Source organism: Plectropomus leopardus, chromosome 5 (genome assembly GCF_026936395.1).
Source record: "Plectropomus leopardus strain MGB_pleo_1.0 chromosome 5, ASM2693639v1, whole genome shotgun sequence".
Lineage (NCBI taxonomy): Eukaryota > Metazoa > Chordata > Actinopteri > Perciformes > Serranidae > Plectropomus > Plectropomus leopardus.
Genome location: NC_142180.1, coordinates 22,324,707 through 22,345,506, shown reverse-complemented (window position 1 = coordinate 22,345,506; position 20,800 = coordinate 22,324,707). Strand labels below are relative to the sequence as shown.

Here is a 20,800-nt window from a genome sequence, read left to right as displayed (position 1 = left end):
CTGAGGTTGGCTTTCCCTTTAAAATGCAATACTGCCTAGAAACAGTAACCAACAATATCTGCTTAGTATACCTTTAACTGATCCACAGGAGGAAATTTACAAGCTTTCCAGCAGTACATAAAGTAGTTAAACTGAACTTCACCTTTAACAGCTTCAACATTTAAGTGACAAACACATTCATGCATCACTAATTATAAAATATTAACACATTATTCTGCTCAAAGAGTACTTATACTTCTTGTATTTTTGCATAATTTGATGGCAACACTTTTTGTACTTTTACTTAATTAGAGTCTATGCCCTTTACCTGTAACAGAATATTGCATTTCAGAACAAGATCTGAGCATTTCTTCCACCTCTGCATGTGAGTGCCAGAGCAGCAGAGGCCTGCACTTCACATTCCACGTAACCAGAATGTGTGATATCGCTACGACAAGGGGGGAATTATGAGAGAGACAGAGCATACACTGTTCATCTCACTGGATCTGAAGTGTGCACACACAGACAGGAGGAAGGAGACGGGTGTTCCTGGTAAATACCAAACCCACTCCTAACCTGCGTTTGGAAACTATGCCGGGAACGTTAAGAGTACCTGTGTGATTATATGGCTGCCCACGCTGTTTTATGACACATCTGCTGAATTCCACTCATTCCCTGGAAAACAAAGGGGACAAACAACGGACAATATATTTTAACAATATATTTATTGACGAGTTATTAGCTGTAGAACATGAAGTAACAGATGGTGTGTCAGTAATAGCTTAATATATCAGTGTACTTGTTAAATACTTTGATATATTGGAAAACTTGCACACAGAGCAAATGAAAATCATTCAAAGATAAACAAATTGCTACAAAAATGCTTTGATTATTCACACTGGGTTAAGACAAAGATACAAAATTAAGACCGGTAAGAGATTTCTTTGTACAAAATGTGCAAATCAAAGGCTTCTACAAGGTCATTACAAAGCAAATATACAAACTATACAGATGCAAGACTTCCATTAAAGATCCTGAAATATGAAATGAAAAAATAATATAGCTACAAAGTATTTCTCAACTACTTTGGACACACTTAGCTTTTGTTATTTAAATCCAGAATGACACGAAGGTTAGTTATTCAGGTTTTGGCAACATTTACGTTTTGAATATGACCACTGCCATTAAGCGTAATCATACATTTACACTTGGCAAAACAATGTAAGAATGTCTAAAATAAGAGTTCTGTTAAACTGCTTTTCACAAAATAGTACATTCACAAAAAAAAAATAAACAGAGGTTACCCTTCCTTGAACAAATTCAGGCAAAACTACACATAACCCTGAGACACACACAAAAAAAGACAAAGCTTGAAATAACTTCTTGAAACAGAAAAGTATCTTCTTCAGCCGTAACGGGCCACATTCTCTCTTGCGAGTGTGTATTTTAAGTCGAGGAGGAAGATACAGATTTAGCTTACCAAAATTGAGGGAAGCCCAAGTCCAAAGCCTAAAAATACAGACAGGAAGATTGTTTCTGTGCACAAAATCATACACTTCCCCAAATGTCTTCTCTCCTTCCCCGTGCGCCTGGCATAGCAAAGGTCTAATTCAGTCTATCAGCAGTCCAAATAAATTACACCTGAGTAAACGCCTAGTGTCAGGAGGGGAGAGAAACCACAACAAAAGGACCGGCTGACTTTCTTTTTTAGTTCACTGTAGAAAAACATGTCAGTGAAAGACACTAATGAGTCCTTACACAGTGAGTTAAACTGGTAATCTACTGGCGAGATGATGGAGTGAGTCAGCGGAGCAGTGCAGGGCCGATACAGTCACATAAGTCGATTCGCCCCAGGAGAGAGATAAGTTTGGAGAGCACACATCCATTGGCGATCAGTCTGCTTCCTGTCTGTGCTTTGCATGTTATATATGCAGTATACATGGCAACGAGTCCAGCTCAGGCGAAGTGGCTACATGGGAAAGTTACACAAGAAGTTCGAGTAAACAGATCAGCTCGCAGACTTCCAGTCTCTGGGCTGTCTCCAGGACCTTCAGATGAAGATAATGTGCATCAGGCTGGATGGAGCCACAGCAGGAATACACAAACGTGCAGCCAGTGAAGGGAGACACATGCCCTCATACCAGACACCCCGGCTGATCTGAAGAAAGAGACAAGAGGGAGATTAATGTTTAGGTCCTGTGAACTATGCTGTATGGCCACATGACCACCAGGGCCGCCTGGACATTCTCAGGGAGCCGAGAGGAATGCAGAGACTTTGGTCCTCCGGGCTGCACATCAGCTTATCACCATGCCATTTTATCAGGCTTACCCACATAGCGTTAATAATGCCTCAGGATGGGGCGCTATTTAACTAAAGTCCTCCTGGCATGTGGGATTAAGCTGCTCAAGCCATTTATGTCGCTAGGTAATAAATATGTGGCAGCGGAGAGGACCCCACGCTGCAAAAATAAGCTTCTCTGGAGTGAACACATATACCAAAACCATCTGTTCATCTGCTTTATCCGGAGATAATTCGTACTGTAAGAGGCTTTCTTGAGGTTCAATTTTCAAATTCCTGAATGTGTGAAGCACAATATTTACTCCAAACATTGTGCATTCTCTGCAGTCTCTCATCTCTGCCTTTTTTCTGCAACCTGAGATACTTCAGTATTTAATTTCCCTCCCCTGCTGTTATGAAGGAATGTTCCACTGGATATTAAAGGGTGGGGGTGGGTTGGAGAGAAACTTTAACCTCCAATTTGCATATTTTTTTATGATAACGCATATCTGTTGAAACGGATGTATGATGTATGTGCTCACTATTTCAAGAGAAAGACAGTTGACAGTTACAGGCAGGCTCTGCTGGGGGCTTGTTTGGATAACTTAATGACTTCTCATTTCCATGCCTGACAAAGCTGGCTGATACTACTGAAGCCCCAACTGATCCATACGCATCTGTTACTGTTGTGAATACATCGCCTGAAGCAGAACAGTGGGACACAGCCACAGCCCTGCTCTGCTGGAGCCACAACAGAGAGACAGAAATAGGTTACAAACAAGTTTCAGAGCAAGAAGCAGCTGGAAAACTATCTGTTTACACATTTAAACTCTGGAAAAATTACCGTCAGGTTGATGCAATGCAATCTACAGTATTTGTTATAAACCTGAATGCTAAAACTGAAGTACAAGACGAGAAAAATGAAAATAGAAAAACCATTGCTCATTTCCTGATCAAGGCACAAACCAACCGTAGGGCTGGTTACTACTCCCCTCAATGCTTTATTTTCAGAAAAAATAGAATAAAGAAATAGTATGCTACTTTTGCTTCCTTCCCAAGAAAAAAAATAGTATTCTCATATTTTTTTTTATTAAATATAAAGCTATATCCAGCAGGTGGTTAGCTTAGCTTAGCCTGCCTCTGACGAAAACCTCTAAATATGGTCTCCTTTGCTTTTTCATTAAAACAACTTAGTTGTAAAAATGACAAGATGTTGTTTTTTGGGGGGTTATGTACAGTAAAAATCTACTTCTTGGCCCTTCTCAGTGGTTTATGGGTTATAAAAACACTATAAAAGAGGACATTCAAATTTTACGTTGTATCAGACTTTGGTGCCACTTCTATTGAAGGTTTCCTTGTTGTCTTATCAGCACTGTGAGGTTGCTCGGCAACCAGTAAAATATTTCTTTAATCTACGATAAGTAAGTAGTGGACCTAATGCCGAATTTCCGCTGCATGTTATGGCTCAGCTCGACTTAGCTGACCTCTGGTACAAGGTACTCTGTATTTCATTTTCCTCTGCAGATAGTACCCCCTAAAAGAGGCCAAGATTCTTAGCTGGTCGCCATGGTGACACCCACACACTGACATAATCTCCAACAGAGCTCTCACTGTATCCTTTCATCTGCCACCAAACGGAAAACATCTTCACTTCGTCAATTGTACGGTGTAGTTTAGCAAGCTGTAATTTGTTAAAATCTGAGTTGAGTGAATTTTAAAAAGTTGCGATCACTAGTAAGAGTAGCTCGGCAATTCAAAAATAATGTGTTTCTGCATGATGTCCCATGTTGCACCACTGACAACTCTTTCTGACCAATAAGTGCTTTAACTCCACCATCTACTGTCGGCACAGCTCTCTTTGAACATTAACCGTACCAAAAAAAGTATCAGGTACTTGTGCTATCTGCAACTATTGTAAATGGAAAACCAGATAAGAACGAGTTGAGCGGAGTCGTGCCGTACCATGTAGTGGAAATGTGGCATAAGTAATCACAGAATAAGTAAACAAGATTACAAGTGTAACCAGACATTTGGTGCCAGGTTTCAGCGCTTGACATCTTATTATACTCAGTGCTATGGAGACATTTCCGCTGATGCCAAAATAGTATACTAGCTCAATTCCCATCCCTGAAACCGACTAGTAACAGCACACAAGATAAACTCAGCTCACCCCTCCCGATCAAAGCAGCAGCAGCAGCATTTATTGTATCACATGCATCTGCAGGCCTAATGGAAGTTTCCATTGCTGCTCTCTCTCTGTGTACATGTACGCGGGTCACTGCCTGCACTTCTGGAGTTCTGCTGCTGCTCTCGGTCTAATCTCTCTCAAGTTTGGATGATGAAGAGCATGTCTCCGAATCTTCAATACTCTGCCGCTCTGTTCCAACTACCACAATATCACTGTTTCATAAGAGTTGCAGCTTTAAATTTAGCCCTCTATTTCTATCTACTGTAAAGAGATCGGGCTTTTACATAATGCACGATGTTAAGACACAAGCATGATCTCTCAACCAAGGTCAAGTAAAAATCATGCAGTTAAAACCAGATTTTGCTCAGATTTCTTGCACACTAATGAACTTGAATAAAACAATCAATAACAGCCCAGAGTGGGAATAAAAACATTCGACTACATTCCAGGCGGATACACAACAAATGTTATGTGTCCGTCATCATCAGTACATCCGTCAAAAACCCTGTCGACCTCACATCATCAAACTTCAGCTCCCTGAGCCACAACAAGGGTCCCGCTGTCACTAGAAATGAGCTCCAGACGGCCTCACAGTCCCGTCATTATTACCTGTCATGTCAAGGTCAATTATACTCACCACTGAGCTGCAGGAGCCACACTGTTCACTTTCCATCCAAATAAACCCACATTTGTCTATAGGGACAAACTCATCCTGATGTGCATTCAAACTTTGTTTTTAAACTTTCACTGCACCAAAATAACAAAATCGATCTTCAGGAATCCAACTTCCTTCTGCCAACAGGGAGTAAGGTGTCTGGAGTGCCAACAGGTGGCAGGGTTAATTACTGTAACCCAGAAAGTACCCAGATGCCCCGAGTGTGTCTTTGGTCTGGTCCGCTCCAGCAACCGCAGTGTGATGCTTGGAGTGATGGAGGGAGTCCGCGTGTCCTTCAGCGGACCAAACAGATGGGCTGGGACTATATGAAGTGATTGGATCTGGCACTCTGAGGTTTAACCTGCCTCAGTCTGTCTGCTCTCATCACTTATCTTCCTCCTCCGCATGGGAGTAACGCCAGATTGAGTTTGACAAAAGAAAATGATGACCAATGACCAAGCCTTTCTGTGATTCAATAATGACCCACTGTCTGGTTCAAAGAGCACACACCAGGACTAAAGCCCCGTTTAAACTGCCTGTTCAAGGCGGGAATGCTGTTTTTCCACCTTGCCGTTGTATACAAGGCACAATTGGGAGGACGGGATCATGAACAAGACAGGTGGGACATTTTGATGATGTGTGATGCAGGGTTTTCCACACATTCACTGCTTTGTGGCAGCCCGCCACAATTAAAACATCTGCCGCCATTTTAGATTTTTATAGCATGACCGATAATTAGGAGTGCTATTGGCATAGTGTTCAGTTATTCATTGCACCACACTCTAAAGTCAAAGAGTGTACTCTGGGCACAGACGGAGCAGCAGAATGCCAGGCACAGTGAAAGTCAACTTAAATCATTCATTGAGCTGGATCTTAAAGTTTGCTTTTGCTCCCTCCGTCAGAAGATTTAAAACGCCGCTAGAAGCAGTTAGCAGCTGAATTAAAGAAGAAAAACAGCAGCAGAGAATGTCTGTAAATTGGGTAGACAATGTTTTGTCACTCTTTTGCTGCCTGGGATGCTGGCATGCTATCAAAAATCACAAGTTGGTTCTGTGTAAAAATGCGTAGCGGCCCTATAGCGCCATCTCTCTGACTAAAGAGGCCTAGGTTACATTTTTCAAAGGAACGCACCTGCATCAACACTTCATTTCCTTCTTTATTTAATCTTTACACACCTTGGACCCCATCTGCATCTTCTTGTGGCCAAATTACCCATGATGCACCACACTAAAGCTGACTCCTCTTTCTTTATCTGTCCCTTGTGTCCAACAAGGCCTGTGCCATGTTTACTAATGACCACAAAGAATTGCACTGTATTGACTAACGTATGAATCAGTCACTTCATTTACATGAGTTTGCATTGTTTTCAGGGACAGATAAAGGACTCGAGTGAGCTCAGGGACACAAGTATCTCGGCGCAGCTGCAAAGAGAGTCTTGATGAATCCTTGCAGAAAGTCCTGTTTAAGACTTAGAACAAAGAGCGTCTCTGTGACTGAATACGCGCCACTTCGGCAATACTTCAGAGGCGCAAATATTACGTAATTCAGATTAATTACCAGGCAGACACACTCTGTCCCATCCCAGCTGGCTTACTGAGGAGGCCCCTGTAACTGTATGACAGCTCGCCTCTTTTTAAGGGCGTAATCAAATTAGTCTGGGTGATTATTCAGCCATTTTGAGCATCTTTTTCCCTTTTCCTTTTTGTTACTCGCGGCATGGAGAAAAGACCAATAAAAACACCATTAGGTTTATGCAAATTTAAGCAGCCGTGCTGAGGGCTGTAATGTGGCAGATTGATTACTCGAGGGACTGAAGACGAAGTGTGTGTGCACGTGCTAACTCTGACTGTGTATTTGTGTGTCTGAGGGAAGAGGGGGGAGTTTGGGGGGGATAGTTGTTGTACACAGATGCCACAATAAAAGCCTCATTCAGCTTGTGTTCCTGGTGGCCCTCACAGCGAGGCATTAATAAAACATTAGTATTGAGTGACTGGGGCCTCTGCACTCCTCCTCCCTGATCCCACTGTGACCTTTCCATTTTACAGCAGCTGTCTGGGGAAGCAGAGAGCCCGCTGAGGACTCCCTCTCTGGCCCCTGACCTCTCCAGGTGTACCCTATCACACAGAGCCGTGCCCACCTCATAAGGGCTTCAGTTGAAGCCGTTAAAAAAAGACAATGCTGCTTATGTCTGTGATTTTTAGGAGCGGAGAGGGGTGATGAGGAGGGAGGGAGGGCTAAGGATAAAGGAGGAAGGTGAGGGATAAGAAAACAAAGGCTCCATCATGAATAAAAGTCATCTCTGGGGCTGTTATATTTCATCGATTTAAAAGGAGAGGGAGAGATTGTCCTGAACTTTGTGCAGCGATCTCCAGTTACATCCTGTCTGCCTGCAGTCTGGTACCAACAAATGACCAGATCACAGCATTATGGTACTCTGCCTACAATGTACAAAACACCCTGAATATGCGATTTAAAGCCCCAATTTCTCAAAGCGGGGTTGTTACTCCACAGCCTGTGTATTATGTGCAGTAGATGTCAGTCTGCATGCTCTCAGTTTGAAGACGCAGGCTCGAGTTTGACATGAATATCTACCGCTGTGGATGGAGGCTACAACAAAACATATTTTATCCACCTAATAAAGTACCACCTTAACGGAATCTATTTTACACTTGATTAAGGATATTTTAAATGCTTTTTCGTGCTGTCAGACAACCTTTTAAAATGAGGAAGACGTTTATAGCTTCAGTTCCCTATCTATGTTCTTGTCAAAGCCGCCAGACTCAATTGAGAAAAACTATAAGTCTAGAACACAACAGCTGCTGGTCTACCAGTTAGTTTGTGTTATTGTGCTACTGGTTAGTCTGAACTAACTCTTTAAAACACCAAAGTCACACGATAACATGAACAGACTAACTGATCAAGGCAGCGGCAGACCAGCAGCTCCTGTGTTTATCGATGTTAAATCACCGTTTCTCTTCATGCAGTTCATTTAAAGAGAGCGATATAACGGCTTCATTTTTCCATAGAAAATTGCTGTCTGACATGAAGATAACGTAGTGAAAAAATACTCAATAAAGCACATATCTAAACTGGTACTGGCTTTTTTAGGTGGGACTTTTTGTTGCTGGCCCCATATCCAAAGCAGTAGATTGCTTAGCTTCCATGTGGGACCCCAGTCTGACTCTAAAAAACTGGGGGTTTACTGACTGACAGCTACTGTTTGTAAAACACAGTCTATGGATAAGATCCTCATACAACCCTACTTCAAACTAAACTACCCCTTTAAGATTCTACAAGCAATAGTCAAAATATTACAATAAAACTGTATTTAGTTCTTTGTGTTTTTTGCCTAAAAAGTTATTTACTTATCCCGCCTGGACCATAACAAACACAAACCATAATGCTTTGACGTTAACAAATACTTTTCCATCAACAGTGGGTTCTGGCTTGGCTCTGGAGTCTGTGGTCAGACACATCTGGTGGAAATGCACAAGGCCACAAACTACAGTAGATGGTGATGAAAATGCTGGTAATCCCATTCACGCCACGCAAACTTCCAGGACAACTGAACGGCCTGAAACACGAGGCAACATTTACAAATCTGTACTAATGGGAATTCAGGCCACACCTTCATTCCTCCCGAATTAGAGTAAGGATGGCTGGCTTTTTAAAGGACAGGCAATGCCAACAATGTGACTCAGTGTGTGTGTGTGTGTGTGTGTGTGTGTGTGTGTGTGTGTGTGTGTGTGTGTGTGTGAGAGAGACAGAGTAGTATGAGTGGAAAACGAGTGGTTTCACAACTGCGTAAAAGCTCACAATACTACTAGTGAATACTTGAACAGCTGACTGGTGGTTTTCGGCCCCAACGTAAACATGAAAGGAACACACACAGACACTCACTTGCGCACACACACTCGCACACACACAATTATTTTTCTCTCTGACCCCAGCTGAAAGTTGACAACCTCGGGAGTGAAGTATTTTTAGGCAGGCGTTAGTCTCGGCTGCCAAATGGTGCTGAATATAGCTGTCTCCTGGTCTTACTCGCTCTCCACTACATCCCCCTCTCTCTCTATATGTGCGTATTTGTGCTCCCGAAATTCTTGCCACTTCAGTTCTCCTCAAAAGCCCCCGTGTCTTGGGTGAGACAGAGTCGACCAGCGTCAGGGTAGGACGCCTGCTTAACAAGCTGGAAATCTGAGCTTTTTCCATGTCTGCTGTAATTAAACAGAGAGGCAGCCGACAGCAGCAGGATGGTAGCTACCGTCACTGCAAGAGTTCATAAGGATGCGGTGCCTTGATCTTTCATAGCCAGCCTGTCTGTCTCTATCCCAGCCAAAAAAACCAAAGCTAGCGGTCCATACCAGCAGCCCCATAATGCTAATCCCCCAGCTCCATCATATCCAGCTGTTTACTGTAGACACAAGTCACACATAAGCTCTCTGCCTCTCACTTGCTTCCACTCAGCTTTGCTTTCAAAGTTCTTGGCAGCAGAAAAGGAGCTTGTTCAGAGTCACTTTGCCATTTGCCCAACAGAGAAAGCAGTTGTTTTGCATTCACGTCAGTTCTTCAGGGCTCTTTATTTTTTTACATGACTGAGACTGATGGAATTTCTTCTTGGCAACAAGAAAGAAGTTGAGTTGATTTTTAACTGTAAAAGGGATAGTTTGGAGTTTTAGAAATGGGGTTGCTTGAGGTTCTTATCCTTAGTCAGTGTATTACATACAGTCGATTTCTGTCAGCCAGGGCTGGACCCGAATATTTGGCTATTCAAACATTTGTTAATTAGGTAGGTAATCTGTTTCAATTTGGCGATTCAGATATTCATTTTTTTGTTGTTTTATTTTTTATTTTTTTGAAGAGGACAAATGTCATTTTAATGTTTGTGGGAGAAAAAAAAAATGAATACATCTTCAGTATTAGATTTGTTTGAGTATGCATGCTCTGTATCACAGGGCTTAATTAGGTTATTATGGAGTAGTCTGTCGGTCTATAATCGTTACAAGCTTTGTAATGTCGCTGTAGGAACATGCCCAAAGATAGAAGTTGGACGTAATTGTGTATAATACTGTTTTACTGAGACACAAGCAAGACAGAATAGCGAATAAACTATATATTACAACAGCTTTCGCTTCCATTGACACACAGTGTGGTCATATTGGATTTTGAATTGGGGATTAGAGAGGTGGGAACTCAGAAATTACGAATACCCAGTACAAATGTATCGCACCATTTGTTACCTTCAGACAGAGCCAGGCTAGCAGTTTCCCTCCTTTTCCAGTGTGTGCGCTAAACTACACTAGCTGGCCTTATGTTAAAAAGACAAATATGAGGGTAATTTCAACCTTCTCAAAATGTAAATGCTGCTTGAGTGAACTATTGCTTTAACTGTGGGCATCCGTTTTCCTTAATGGCAGACTGGAGTTTTATGTCAAATGGCCTGCACTGAATCACTGAACCTATAGCACAATATATAACATAAGGACAGACATGTGCTTTGCGAAAGTTCTTTAGCGAATGCAGTCAGCATAATAAAACTTCCTATAAACATAAAACCACAAAACCAACAATAAAAAGATGCAGAGGAGTCTGGGCTTTTTTAAAAAGCAAACCCAATGACTACTGCAGCAACGAATGGTTTTCCATTGATTGCATCAGTGCTATAATAGGATCACAGGACAAGCCTCACGTCATGAAACCTAAAACTAGCCATGCACATGTGAAAACAACCAGCAAAACCTTCAAAACAACATGTGCACATCTTCTTGTTTTGTCTACCAGGCCCTCCACCCTTCCATCCTCAGCCTGTGTGGAAACCTGAACACCCCTCAGGAAAAATGTATCATCTCTTATCTCGCATGAAGTCGAAAAAACTGCCACCTGTCCTTCTTTCAGGCAGATAAGGCCGAGCAATTCTTCACTGATATGGTATGTTACATCTGAGTCGATCATATTTTCATACCCTTGAGATGTATCCCCCCCACCACCTCCTCTCTTGAATTCCTGATAAGATTACTGATGAGAGTTGCCGTCTGTCTGCACATATGGTACTTTCCTTTTTGTCCTTTAAAGAACTTTGAGAAAGGTGCTGTATGGATTAAGTATTACTTTTACTGGGGAAAAAACTGACTTATATCGGTAAGTGTGCAGTGAACTTTTTAGGGAATTATTATTTTTTTCAATCATGTAAAAGTAAATGGTGTATCGCACCTAAACAAGCTACTAAAAGGTATGTTTTGGCTATTATGTCCCCCCGAAGGCTCCTTGTGCTCCTCTGGCCCCAAGATCTCCATATGTTTCACACTGTGCAACACATCACCTCTTATAACCCGCAACTGTTTTAAGGTTCTGACTCATGCTCGGCAGTCAGTTAGCACCCGGCCCACTACAAGCACAGACCTGATCTCTGCCTTCCCACCTCGCTCCTGTCAGTGACAGAGGTCTTGTGTTGTAGCCCTCGCTCTGTAATTACCAGCACCGCTGACATTCCTCCTGCGCTCTAAACCAGGACTGCACCATGTTTATCCAACACCCGGCCGTCACAGGAGCTAGATAATGTGTAACTGTAACCACTGGCAACCCTGAACACAGTGAGGGGCTTTAAAACTGGCCTTGCCCGGTTCAAACTGACATTCACCTCTGTTAAGTAACTGTGTTTTGTGAGTTATCTGAGGATATTTTTGTTTCCATAAGGCGAGTTCTTATATATTATTTGGCAATACCAGGGACACTATGAATAGCACATATAATTGACATTTTGTTTGTTTGTGTCAGTTTAAGGAAACTACAATTACTCACCGTAGAAACCTCAGTCAGTGCGTCTCTCTCTACGCTGAGAGGTACTTCCATGTGCTGACGAAGGCAGTGGGAATGAGTGAGTAGGGCACACTGGTCACGCTGTCCCAAGAGTCCGATGATGGATCGTAACAGTCTAGTGTCTTACACCTTTGAGCCCCAAAGTAGCCCCCAACCACATATAGTCTATTTCCTGACGCCACTGCATGGCAGCTGATGCGTTTTGCAGTCACATCTCCAAACTTTGACCACTGGTACGTCTCGCTGTTGAACCGGTAAGCAGAGCTGGCTGAGAACTCGGTGTCACCTCCGATCACCACGACGTGGTTACCAACCACAGCCGCTGCGGTGTAACGCCACAGCTGTGGACAAGCAGCTGGCACAGACCATCGATTCTGGCAAGGGTCAAAGCACTGCACTTTGGGGTATTTGTCTCTGTTTACACTGGTGCCCCCGAAGGCGAAAAGTTTGTTTTTGGCACCGACAACAGCAGCATTGCTCACCCCCTCCCTGAGCGGAGCCACCAGGGTCCATTTATTATTCTGAGGGTCGTACTGTTCCACCTGTTTGAGGGACACAGATGGAGATGCAGGGAAGGATCCTGCAAGCGAAGTGTGTCCTCCCACAACATAAAGCATGTGGTCGAGCTCTGCAGACCCGTGTCCGAATCTGGCAACCAGCATAGGTGACGCTTTGGACCATTCGTCGTGTAATGTGTCGTAGACCCAGACATCTTTGGAGGCTCCGTTTTCAGAGCCACGTCCTCCGGTAACATAAACCTGTGACACATAAAGAGAAGTCATATTGTGTATACCTCTACAGAACATTACATTAAGATGCACATACAGAGTGCCCCAGGGATGACATTTTCTGCAGGCCACCTCTGAAACATAAGTCGCCCTGGTTCTTTCATCAAAAAGCCTATGGGATTTTTCCATTGGATTCTGGTTCAATGCAGAAAATTAGCTCAGTGGTAAACAAATGTTTATGATACTTACATGTTTTGTTCAACAAGATAATCTTCACAAATGAACACTACTTTCAGCACATTTAAAGCCTAACTTCAGTCACCAGAAGTAAAAAGCTACTGCTAGGCTAATACAAACTACATCATGGTTGTGTCGCCACCGCTACGAGACTGTAATGTGTTCAGCATGATGACATTCTGTGGTTTCATTTAGTTACTTGTCAGCAAGCATCTTTTTTTAAAAACATGTAAACTCTTCAAAGTTCAGAAGTTGACTTTGAGACAAGGGAACAGCAGGAGCTAAGATACTAATTTTTCCAGGTTTTAGGACTCATTACTGGGGTTCTCTTTTCATGTAAAAACCATATACACACCTTGCAACCAATAGCACAGGCGCTGCACTCCTTCCTGGGGCTGGGGATGTCTGTTTTGGGGGTGATCTCCTTCGTCTTGTTGTCGATCATGTAGACTTTATCACACATGAACGTCTGTCCTCCGAGCAGCAGCAGGGCCTGGCTAACCTTCCTTGGTCGGGCGCAGAACCCTGTCACAATACCATCATTCTGCAGGATCCTCATTTTGCACCGTACGGCATCTTCAACAATCTCCCGGCCCACTTTATGACACATCACCAGCTCCTCTGATGCAACATTCTTCAGCAGGTACGTTTCAGGGAGCAGCGCCAAGCGGACGCATCGCAGCAGCTCAGGCAGCTCGCTGTGCCTGTGCTCCATGTCGGCTTTGACCCAGTCGATAACAGCCTCGTACACTAGGCTCTCGTCCTCCACCTCCAGCTCCTCACTGAGGATCAGCTCCTGGACTTTATCTCTGGGTAGGCTGAGGAAGTCCTCAGTCCTAAAGAGCGTTGCAAAGTTTGCCAGACACATCCTCCATGACAGCTCGAACAGTCTCTGGCACTGATGGGCGTCTGACAGCAGCATCATCCCCAAACAGTTTGACTGATGGAGGTTCTTTTCTAGAAATTCTGACGCTGCGTCCCTGATGTCGTGAAACTGAAGCATGTCTCCGGCTTCCAGAAGCGACTCAGCATTTTCTTCGTTAATGATGATTCTGGCCGAGTAGGCGTAGTCGAGCAAGAGCTCAAGCACCTCTGGATGTAGAGAGTCGTGGAAGTTGACTTCAGCGTCACGGCTCTCCCTAAGCCCGCCGCTAAACATGGCCTCAAAATATCGGCTACAGGAGGCCAGGACGGCCCGGTGGCAGGGGAAGGACCTGTTTCCGGCCTTCAGGATGACGTCTGTGAAGACTTTTCGTTTGCGTAACAGGTTGAGCTGAGTTAGTAAGCTGTCCGCGTGGGACGTCTTGTGGAAGAGTTGGATATTCATGGAGCCGGAACTAGAGCGAGACTTCCTGTTTTCGTGGTTACTGACAGACATCTTGACTTGAACCTGGAGGAGGATAAAAAAAAGAGCATAAAAAATAAGCACAGTTAGAAGGGGCCACTCCTTTATATTTGTTTAATTCAACCATTTATAACAGCGGGACATGAGGAAGTAATTTCGTCAGGTCATGCGCCCTCCTTTTAATGTGACCATAAACACTCCTCCCACTATATGATTAAACAAAACTCACTATGCCAACAGCTGATGAATGGGCTGTTAAGAAATAAAATACTCCTATCAGTACGCTGAGTAACAACGGAAATAAACTTCAGCTTGCGAAGATGAAAAGAGATCAGATAAGGGGCACTCCCACACAAAACCAGTGTCTGTACACGGAGATTTACACCATAAAACACACACATCAGTGCCTCAAGTCTCAAAAGATGTGAAAACAAATGAGCAACATTAACTGCCATTTAATTCAACCTTCCTCCTGTAATTAATGCTAAGCAAACACATAACACCTAGGTGTGTTGCCCTATATCACATCTTCCACCCCTATAAACATTTCACGGCTGTGAGTCACCACAAACTGCAGCCAGAGCCAATCAGTTCCCTCCAGCTTGTTCCTCCGCTGGTTCACATGGTGCCAGCTTTCAAGCCCACATAAGATGTGACACCTCAGTCCAGCTCCTTGAGGATGAAATTATGTAACCACAGTGCAACAGATGAAATCTATCTTTTGATCATCTGCAGTGGATTTAGACAGGCCCGCAGCCACTGCAGTTACATGGGAGGGTGCTTATGCTGAATTTAAGATTGCATGTTACAGAGAAGTAATATTGAATAATTAATAAATATACATTACTATGCAAATGGAACCAGAAATAGCATAGTTGTAATGGGGATACACATACATGTATTTCTTAGTCTCTTTGTTAAGATGCAAAGAATACAGGGAACATATACAAAGCATTAAAACAACAAAAAAGTCAGATCATGTTACAAATTGTGTACGTAACGCTCAACAAAGAAAGGGATAAAGACCAAACATGGACCGCACAACCATAACAAAAGGTAGCTCAAACAATCAATATTGAACTTTAGACATGTCTTGAGTGCAACCTGGTGTAAATACACCAGATTAGTATTGTACATTTTATATTGTCTGCCAAAGAGTGCTTATGGTCACACTAAAAATTTGCACCTTTAGCCTGTTTAAGTTGCTTAATTTTGAAATATCTGCGTTTTCAATGCTGTACATATATCCCTGTATGTTCTGGTTGTATTTTAGTAAAAAGACTACTGAGAAATCAATATGCATGAACATTATAACTTTGTTAATATAGCAAAGATTAACTTGGCCCAAAACTATTGCACATAATGTAATTACGCAATAACCAGTTGGTAATAATATTAGCAAGGCACAGTAGGTTAATAAAGACTGTCCACAACTTGAAAACGACCAAATAAATATCTTCCGCTTTAAAGCCTCCATTGTTTCATAGCAGATAAATTTAAGTCGGCTATTCAATCCCACTGAAAGGGGGACTGTGGACTTCCGTGGGGGGACTCAGCGTGAAATCCAATTCGTTTTGTGCAGTAAATGTGAAACTACGGTCAGCACTTCAGCATGCGCTCAACTTTCCTCCAAAGTTAGCCTGCAAACATCCAGCCTGCTACAATCAGCCCACATCAAAGGCTCCCGTGTTTCACCCTGCGACCAAACCGCTCACATTTCGGAAGTTGGAGAAATGTCAAACCGGCACGTATCTCTGTGATCGACACTTTTAGCAGGATTAGCCGTCTCGTGCTTACCTTGAAAGGCGGATCCGGATTCCTTTATCTCGGCTCCAACTTGTTCCCGTCGTTGTTTTGTTTGAGGTTGTGGCACGATTTAGACAAATCCGCTTTCCGAGGTTAAAACTGTATCACATCCTAAAGTGTGAGGAAACGGTTGAGCCATTTGCGCGCGGCGCTTTAAGTTTAAACGCGTGAAAGGAACAATGTATAAAGTTTGTAGCGTCGCTGTTTTGTTCTCAGCGAGCCACGCAGCCTGCAGGAGAGCAGTGAGCAGAGCGGAGAGAAGGAGCAGAGGCAGCCGTGCTGTTCACGCTGGCTCCTCCTACTCCTCCTCACATCAGCCAATGGGCTCAAACTCTGCAGCAAAAGCTTTCTTTATTCCTTATCCAAACTTCAGGGTCAATGCACAGCTTTATGGTAGAATAGCGCTGCCAGAAAGAATGCAAAACACCTGTCTCTGTGTGTTTTACCTGCCTGCTGCGTCTCTCGCTTTACGCTCACAAGAAAAATTTGTCTCTAGTATCACAGGAAAAGCAAAGTGCATTTTTTTCCCCCTTTTTTTCTAAGCCCGCGTTAGCAGGGCATCAAAAAATTAAGTAAAACTCTTAGTGTTCCTCTCCACGGAAATCTGTGGTAAAAGGCGAAAGATTTATACGATCTGAAGAGAAACAAGAGTAGCAAAGTGCATTTACAGCACTCTTCAATATCCTGAACCCTTTAAAATCTGAGCAAATTGTTTTGATGGTTTTTGGGTTTCTTCTAAGGGAAGAAGGTAAACAACTAAACAAGACATAACCCAAAAATGAGTGAGAAGTTTGTAAAAGAAAAAACGTAAAAGTTACAAGAAAATTACCTGATAATAAGCACAAAAAAAGACAAAAAAGAAATGACCTCAAGAAAGCATTGAATATATATATATATTTAATGCATATATATATATATATATGCTTATATATATAGTTTGTCTGTAATATAACTTTGAATACAGTACTTAGATAATTATAAATATAGTTTTCTGGACATTTTTCTTTGTTTTTTGATCATATTTGCTAATTCCGCCCAGCTATTCTTTTAGATAATTTCCAGTCACCTTTTGCTCTTTTTTGCTCTTTTTTTTTCTTGAAAGAAATTAAACTTTCCATTTTGGGGGAAAAATACTGAAGAAACACTGAGCCTTCATTTCATTTTTCGTAAGGCTAAAACTCCCTCAGGTTGCTAAAAATAAAATTATTATTATTATTATTATTATTATTATTATTATTATTATTATTATTATTATTATTGATTTAAATTTTCTTAGTGTTTAATAATTATTTATTGAAGCAGAGTATTTTGTTTGGGGGACTGAGCATCAAGATAACATGTTTTGGACTGAGCACTGCAACAATATTGTAATGGTTGCTTGTAAACCCACGAGGGTTGGGCACATGTTTGCACGCATAACACAAAATAAAGAAATCAGTCGACTCAAAATCAGATCATATTCTATACGACAAGTTCGTGGGGCTTTCTGTAAAGTGTTATTGCCAGACAAAAAGGTCAAAATACCACCTCCACACTGCCAGGAACTACATTTTGGGGAGAAATGCTGAGACATTTTGTTGGCCTAAAACTAATTAGATAAACATGTTGCATCTATGAAGACTAGAAATTCCATAAAAACAAGTACAACTTTTTGATCACTTAAAACTCCCTCTGATTGCCCAAAAGAAAGAAAATGAGACAACCCTCTAAACCATGAGCCAAGTGCGAAAATTGAGTATTTATAAAGGATTTTTTGCCCAAGTCTACCCAGATATTAACACTAATAATATAGTAATAAGGGATATTGACCAACATCTCTGCTCTAGCATCAGGCACAGCCCTTGTCCTGTTTGCCATCTCCACATAACCAGCAGTCTTAATGATCATATGATGGCAGGTTAAAGTCCATCTGTAGACCATGAGATCGTTTCTCCAGCTGAATTCCTGGCATTTTCTGAAGGATTTAAGCACTCGTGAGCTATGGGACAAGAATCAGGTCAGTCAAGAATCAGCCAAGTCAGTCTGCACATACAAGGAATTTCATGGGCCGCTTGAAACAGTGTGACAAGTGGGGTAAATATTTTGAAGTAGAAGTTTGGAAACGAGGTCTTTTTATCTCTGCATTTTCTATGCATTTATGCAAAGGATGAATAAAGATGGTTGCAGAATCTCAAGAAATACAAACAGGTCATGAATGAAGATTCATTTCTGTGGAAGGCTCTCTCTTTGTTGGGATTTGTCCCAACATGTCTCAGGGTGTAAATTAGTAACATTAATTCATAATGGCTTGGTTCCATTTAGGTGTGCCAGGTTCAGGGCTCTGCTATTGTGCATGCTGGCTCTTAGCTTAACTGGGACACTTAACCAAAACGTAGCCAGGGGTGGGGGGGCAGTAGTAAAAGAGAAGGTTCGGGGGCCCTTCACTAGAAAACTTTATGCATCAAACACTTTTTGCATTTTGTGTCTTTTCTGCATCAATTTATAGTGTAATTTTGTCAAAAATAAAACTCCTCTGTTACTTTCATGTTTTTATTGGTGGGTACAATTGCACATGTTTTAAACATTGATGGGGACTTGCCCCACCCAAAGTCTACCCCTATGGATCAAGGTTTATGTTATAAGCAACTTTAATAACCCAAAATTTCAGCTGTGAAAAGGGCTCCATGTAAGTCAGCAAAGAAGAAAGAATAATGGTCCTAAAAGGAAAATTAAATACCACAGACACACTTGAAACAGTTAATGGATCAGTGGCAGTTTTAATATTTGAGGTTTCATCTTTATTCCAACAATAAAGGCCCTGGGGCAGTTACTCCCTCGTAAAACTGACTGGTAGACTGTTTGTGCACCGAGATGACTGATTTCCAACACTCAGACCAGAGTTGATGTCACACTGCTCAGGTTTCCCCACCATTGCTCTCTGTCTCACTCCCACTTACTGTCAGTCAGCAGCTGCTTTTGAAGATTAAAAGCTGCTGTTTCTTGACTGTGTGTGTGTGTGTGTGAGAGAGAGAGAGAGAGAGAGAGTGTTTTTCAGTCTGGTATCCACTAATGTTTCTTTACAAGGGACTCAAACTTGACTGCTTCTTTTATCTTGAGTTATCAACAGCTTTTTTTAAACACATAAAAGCCCTGAAGTTATCACCTACAGTCTTGTGTAACCTCTGAGTCTGACACCATAAACACACTCGAGCGTAATTCACATTCTCTTCATAACCATTGTTGCCAGTGCTTGTTAAAGCCGCCCTTTTAGCTGACTGGGCCAAATACTTTCATACACACAAGTGTGCCTCGAGGAGATTAAGAATTTAAGAAGATTAGATTAATGAACTCATGATTGTAATCTAGGGTTAATTCATTTTGCTGCACTTTAACCCAACCCTCCCTTCCCCCCAGTCAACCCAGTGGCTCCAAGCCAAACTGGTCTGAGGACTTATGTGCATGTGTGTGTGTGTATGTGTTTGCATGTGCTTGGGTGCTAGCATTGTGTGACTGGTCATTAATTACTCCAAGGCAGGCACGCCATTAATCAGACCCCCTGCGATTATGCCTCAATGCTCGCAGCATCGCAGCAAGCCACTCACACAGTTTCTGTTGACAGTGACAGTAACCGTCACTCCATTGTTGCCTGCAGACTCACTGTACCACTTATTTGTTCACTCAAGGCAGGTGGTCTTCTCAGTGAGGTCATCCCGTCTGAAACATAAGGAGAGAGGTCGTCAGAGGGGGTGATACTCATGCCCGGGCCCTGACACCTAACAAAGCAAAAGGTTCTTGTGACTTTCTATTTATGTTGTTGGCCTCTGCTTTCCACATAGTTGTAGCTTGAAGTAATTACTTTTTCTGTTTACCCAGGCAAGTGTGCACAGCAGTCAAACAATCACAAACTTGTTTGGAATGACAGACTGAACATCAATGAAACATAATTATGCAATGGATAAAGGGAATATGCTATCCTGATTAAAATTACACACTGTGGATGCATATCATTTATTTTTAATTGAATTTATTTTCCAGTACAGCCTGATCAGTTGAGGTGAATGATTGCTGTAATATTTTGCAAATGAATAAAAAAAAAAAACAACAAAAAAAAAACAACCCCAGTAACTGATTTATAAATTTGATCATACAAGACAGTCAGACGAAACAAAGAGGACATGCCCAGACATCAGGAAAACAAACAAAAACAAGTCTGTATAATTTTACTCACTGCTTTAACTACATATATGTGTAGCTATATTACAGTTTAGCAATTGTGCAATTACCAGTCTACACAAATATATATTATTTTGTTTTATATCAAGGCTAATACATGTTATATCCCTATATTTGAACTTTTAAACTCTTTTGTGTCTTTGATTCTATTTTTATGTAGAGGATTTTCTTTTTATGGGCTAAATATTAGCAATGTTTCAGAGTGTCTGAAAAATATGTCTTTGCCAGTGACTGCATCTCTATAATTGTTGCACATATCTCAACTTGAAACTTAAAAACAAAAAAATAGCTTATCATATCATGGCATTGTTGCCTTTTTTTGTGGCATATAGAAATATTTTATTTGATTTTATTTTTTAGTGAAATAACAGCCCTAAACTGGGCACCAACTGGATATGCTGTATTGTTCCAAGCAATCATCTACCTATAAACAAGGATGACTCTTGTATTAAATCAAAACAATCAAAAGTCAATGTATCTTTTTAAATAATAAAAAACTTTTTGTCATCAGTAGTTACATGTATCGGTTGGCAACATTCAAAATTGTCTACATCAC

The 20,800-nt window shown here is 41.8% G+C and overlaps 1 protein-coding gene and 1 non-coding gene across 2 annotated transcripts; both read right to left on the bottom strand.

Annotated features, from left to right (window-relative positions):
• Nucleotides 1-685: 685 nt before the first annotated feature.
• Nucleotides 686-16,322, bottom strand: enc3 (ectodermal-neural cortex 3). Its single transcript, XM_042483763.2, has 4 exons — nucleotides 16,024-16,322; nucleotides 13,237-14,271; nucleotides 11,899-12,674; nucleotides 686-2,137 (listed from the first exon to the last, which is right to left on the bottom strand). The coding sequence occupies exons 2-3, from the start codon at nucleotides 14,257-14,259 to the stop codon at nucleotides 11,928-11,930; spliced, it is 1,770 nt and encodes a 589-aa protein (XP_042339697.2). The 5' UTR covers nucleotides 14,260-14,271; nucleotides 16,024-16,322; the 3' UTR covers nucleotides 686-2,137; nucleotides 11,899-11,927.
• Nucleotides 16,323-16,572: 250 nt separating this feature from the next.
• On the bottom strand, nucleotides 16,573-16,686 carry LOC121941441 (U5 spliceosomal RNA). Its single transcript, XR_006105752.2, has one exon. It is a non-coding gene; the product is annotated as a U5 spliceosomal RNA (small nuclear RNA).
• Between the last annotated feature and the right edge of the window lie 4,114 nt (nucleotides 16,687-20,800).

Coding starts and splice junctions, on each gene's coding strand:
- enc3 (XM_042483763.2), bottom strand. CDS start 14,259: ATGTCTGTCAGTAACCACGAAAACAGGAAGTCTCGCTCTAGTTCCGGC. Junction 12,675..13,236: donor CCTGTGCTATTGGTTGCAAG/GTGTGTATATGG, acceptor TATGTGTCACAG/GTTTATGTTACCGGAGGACG.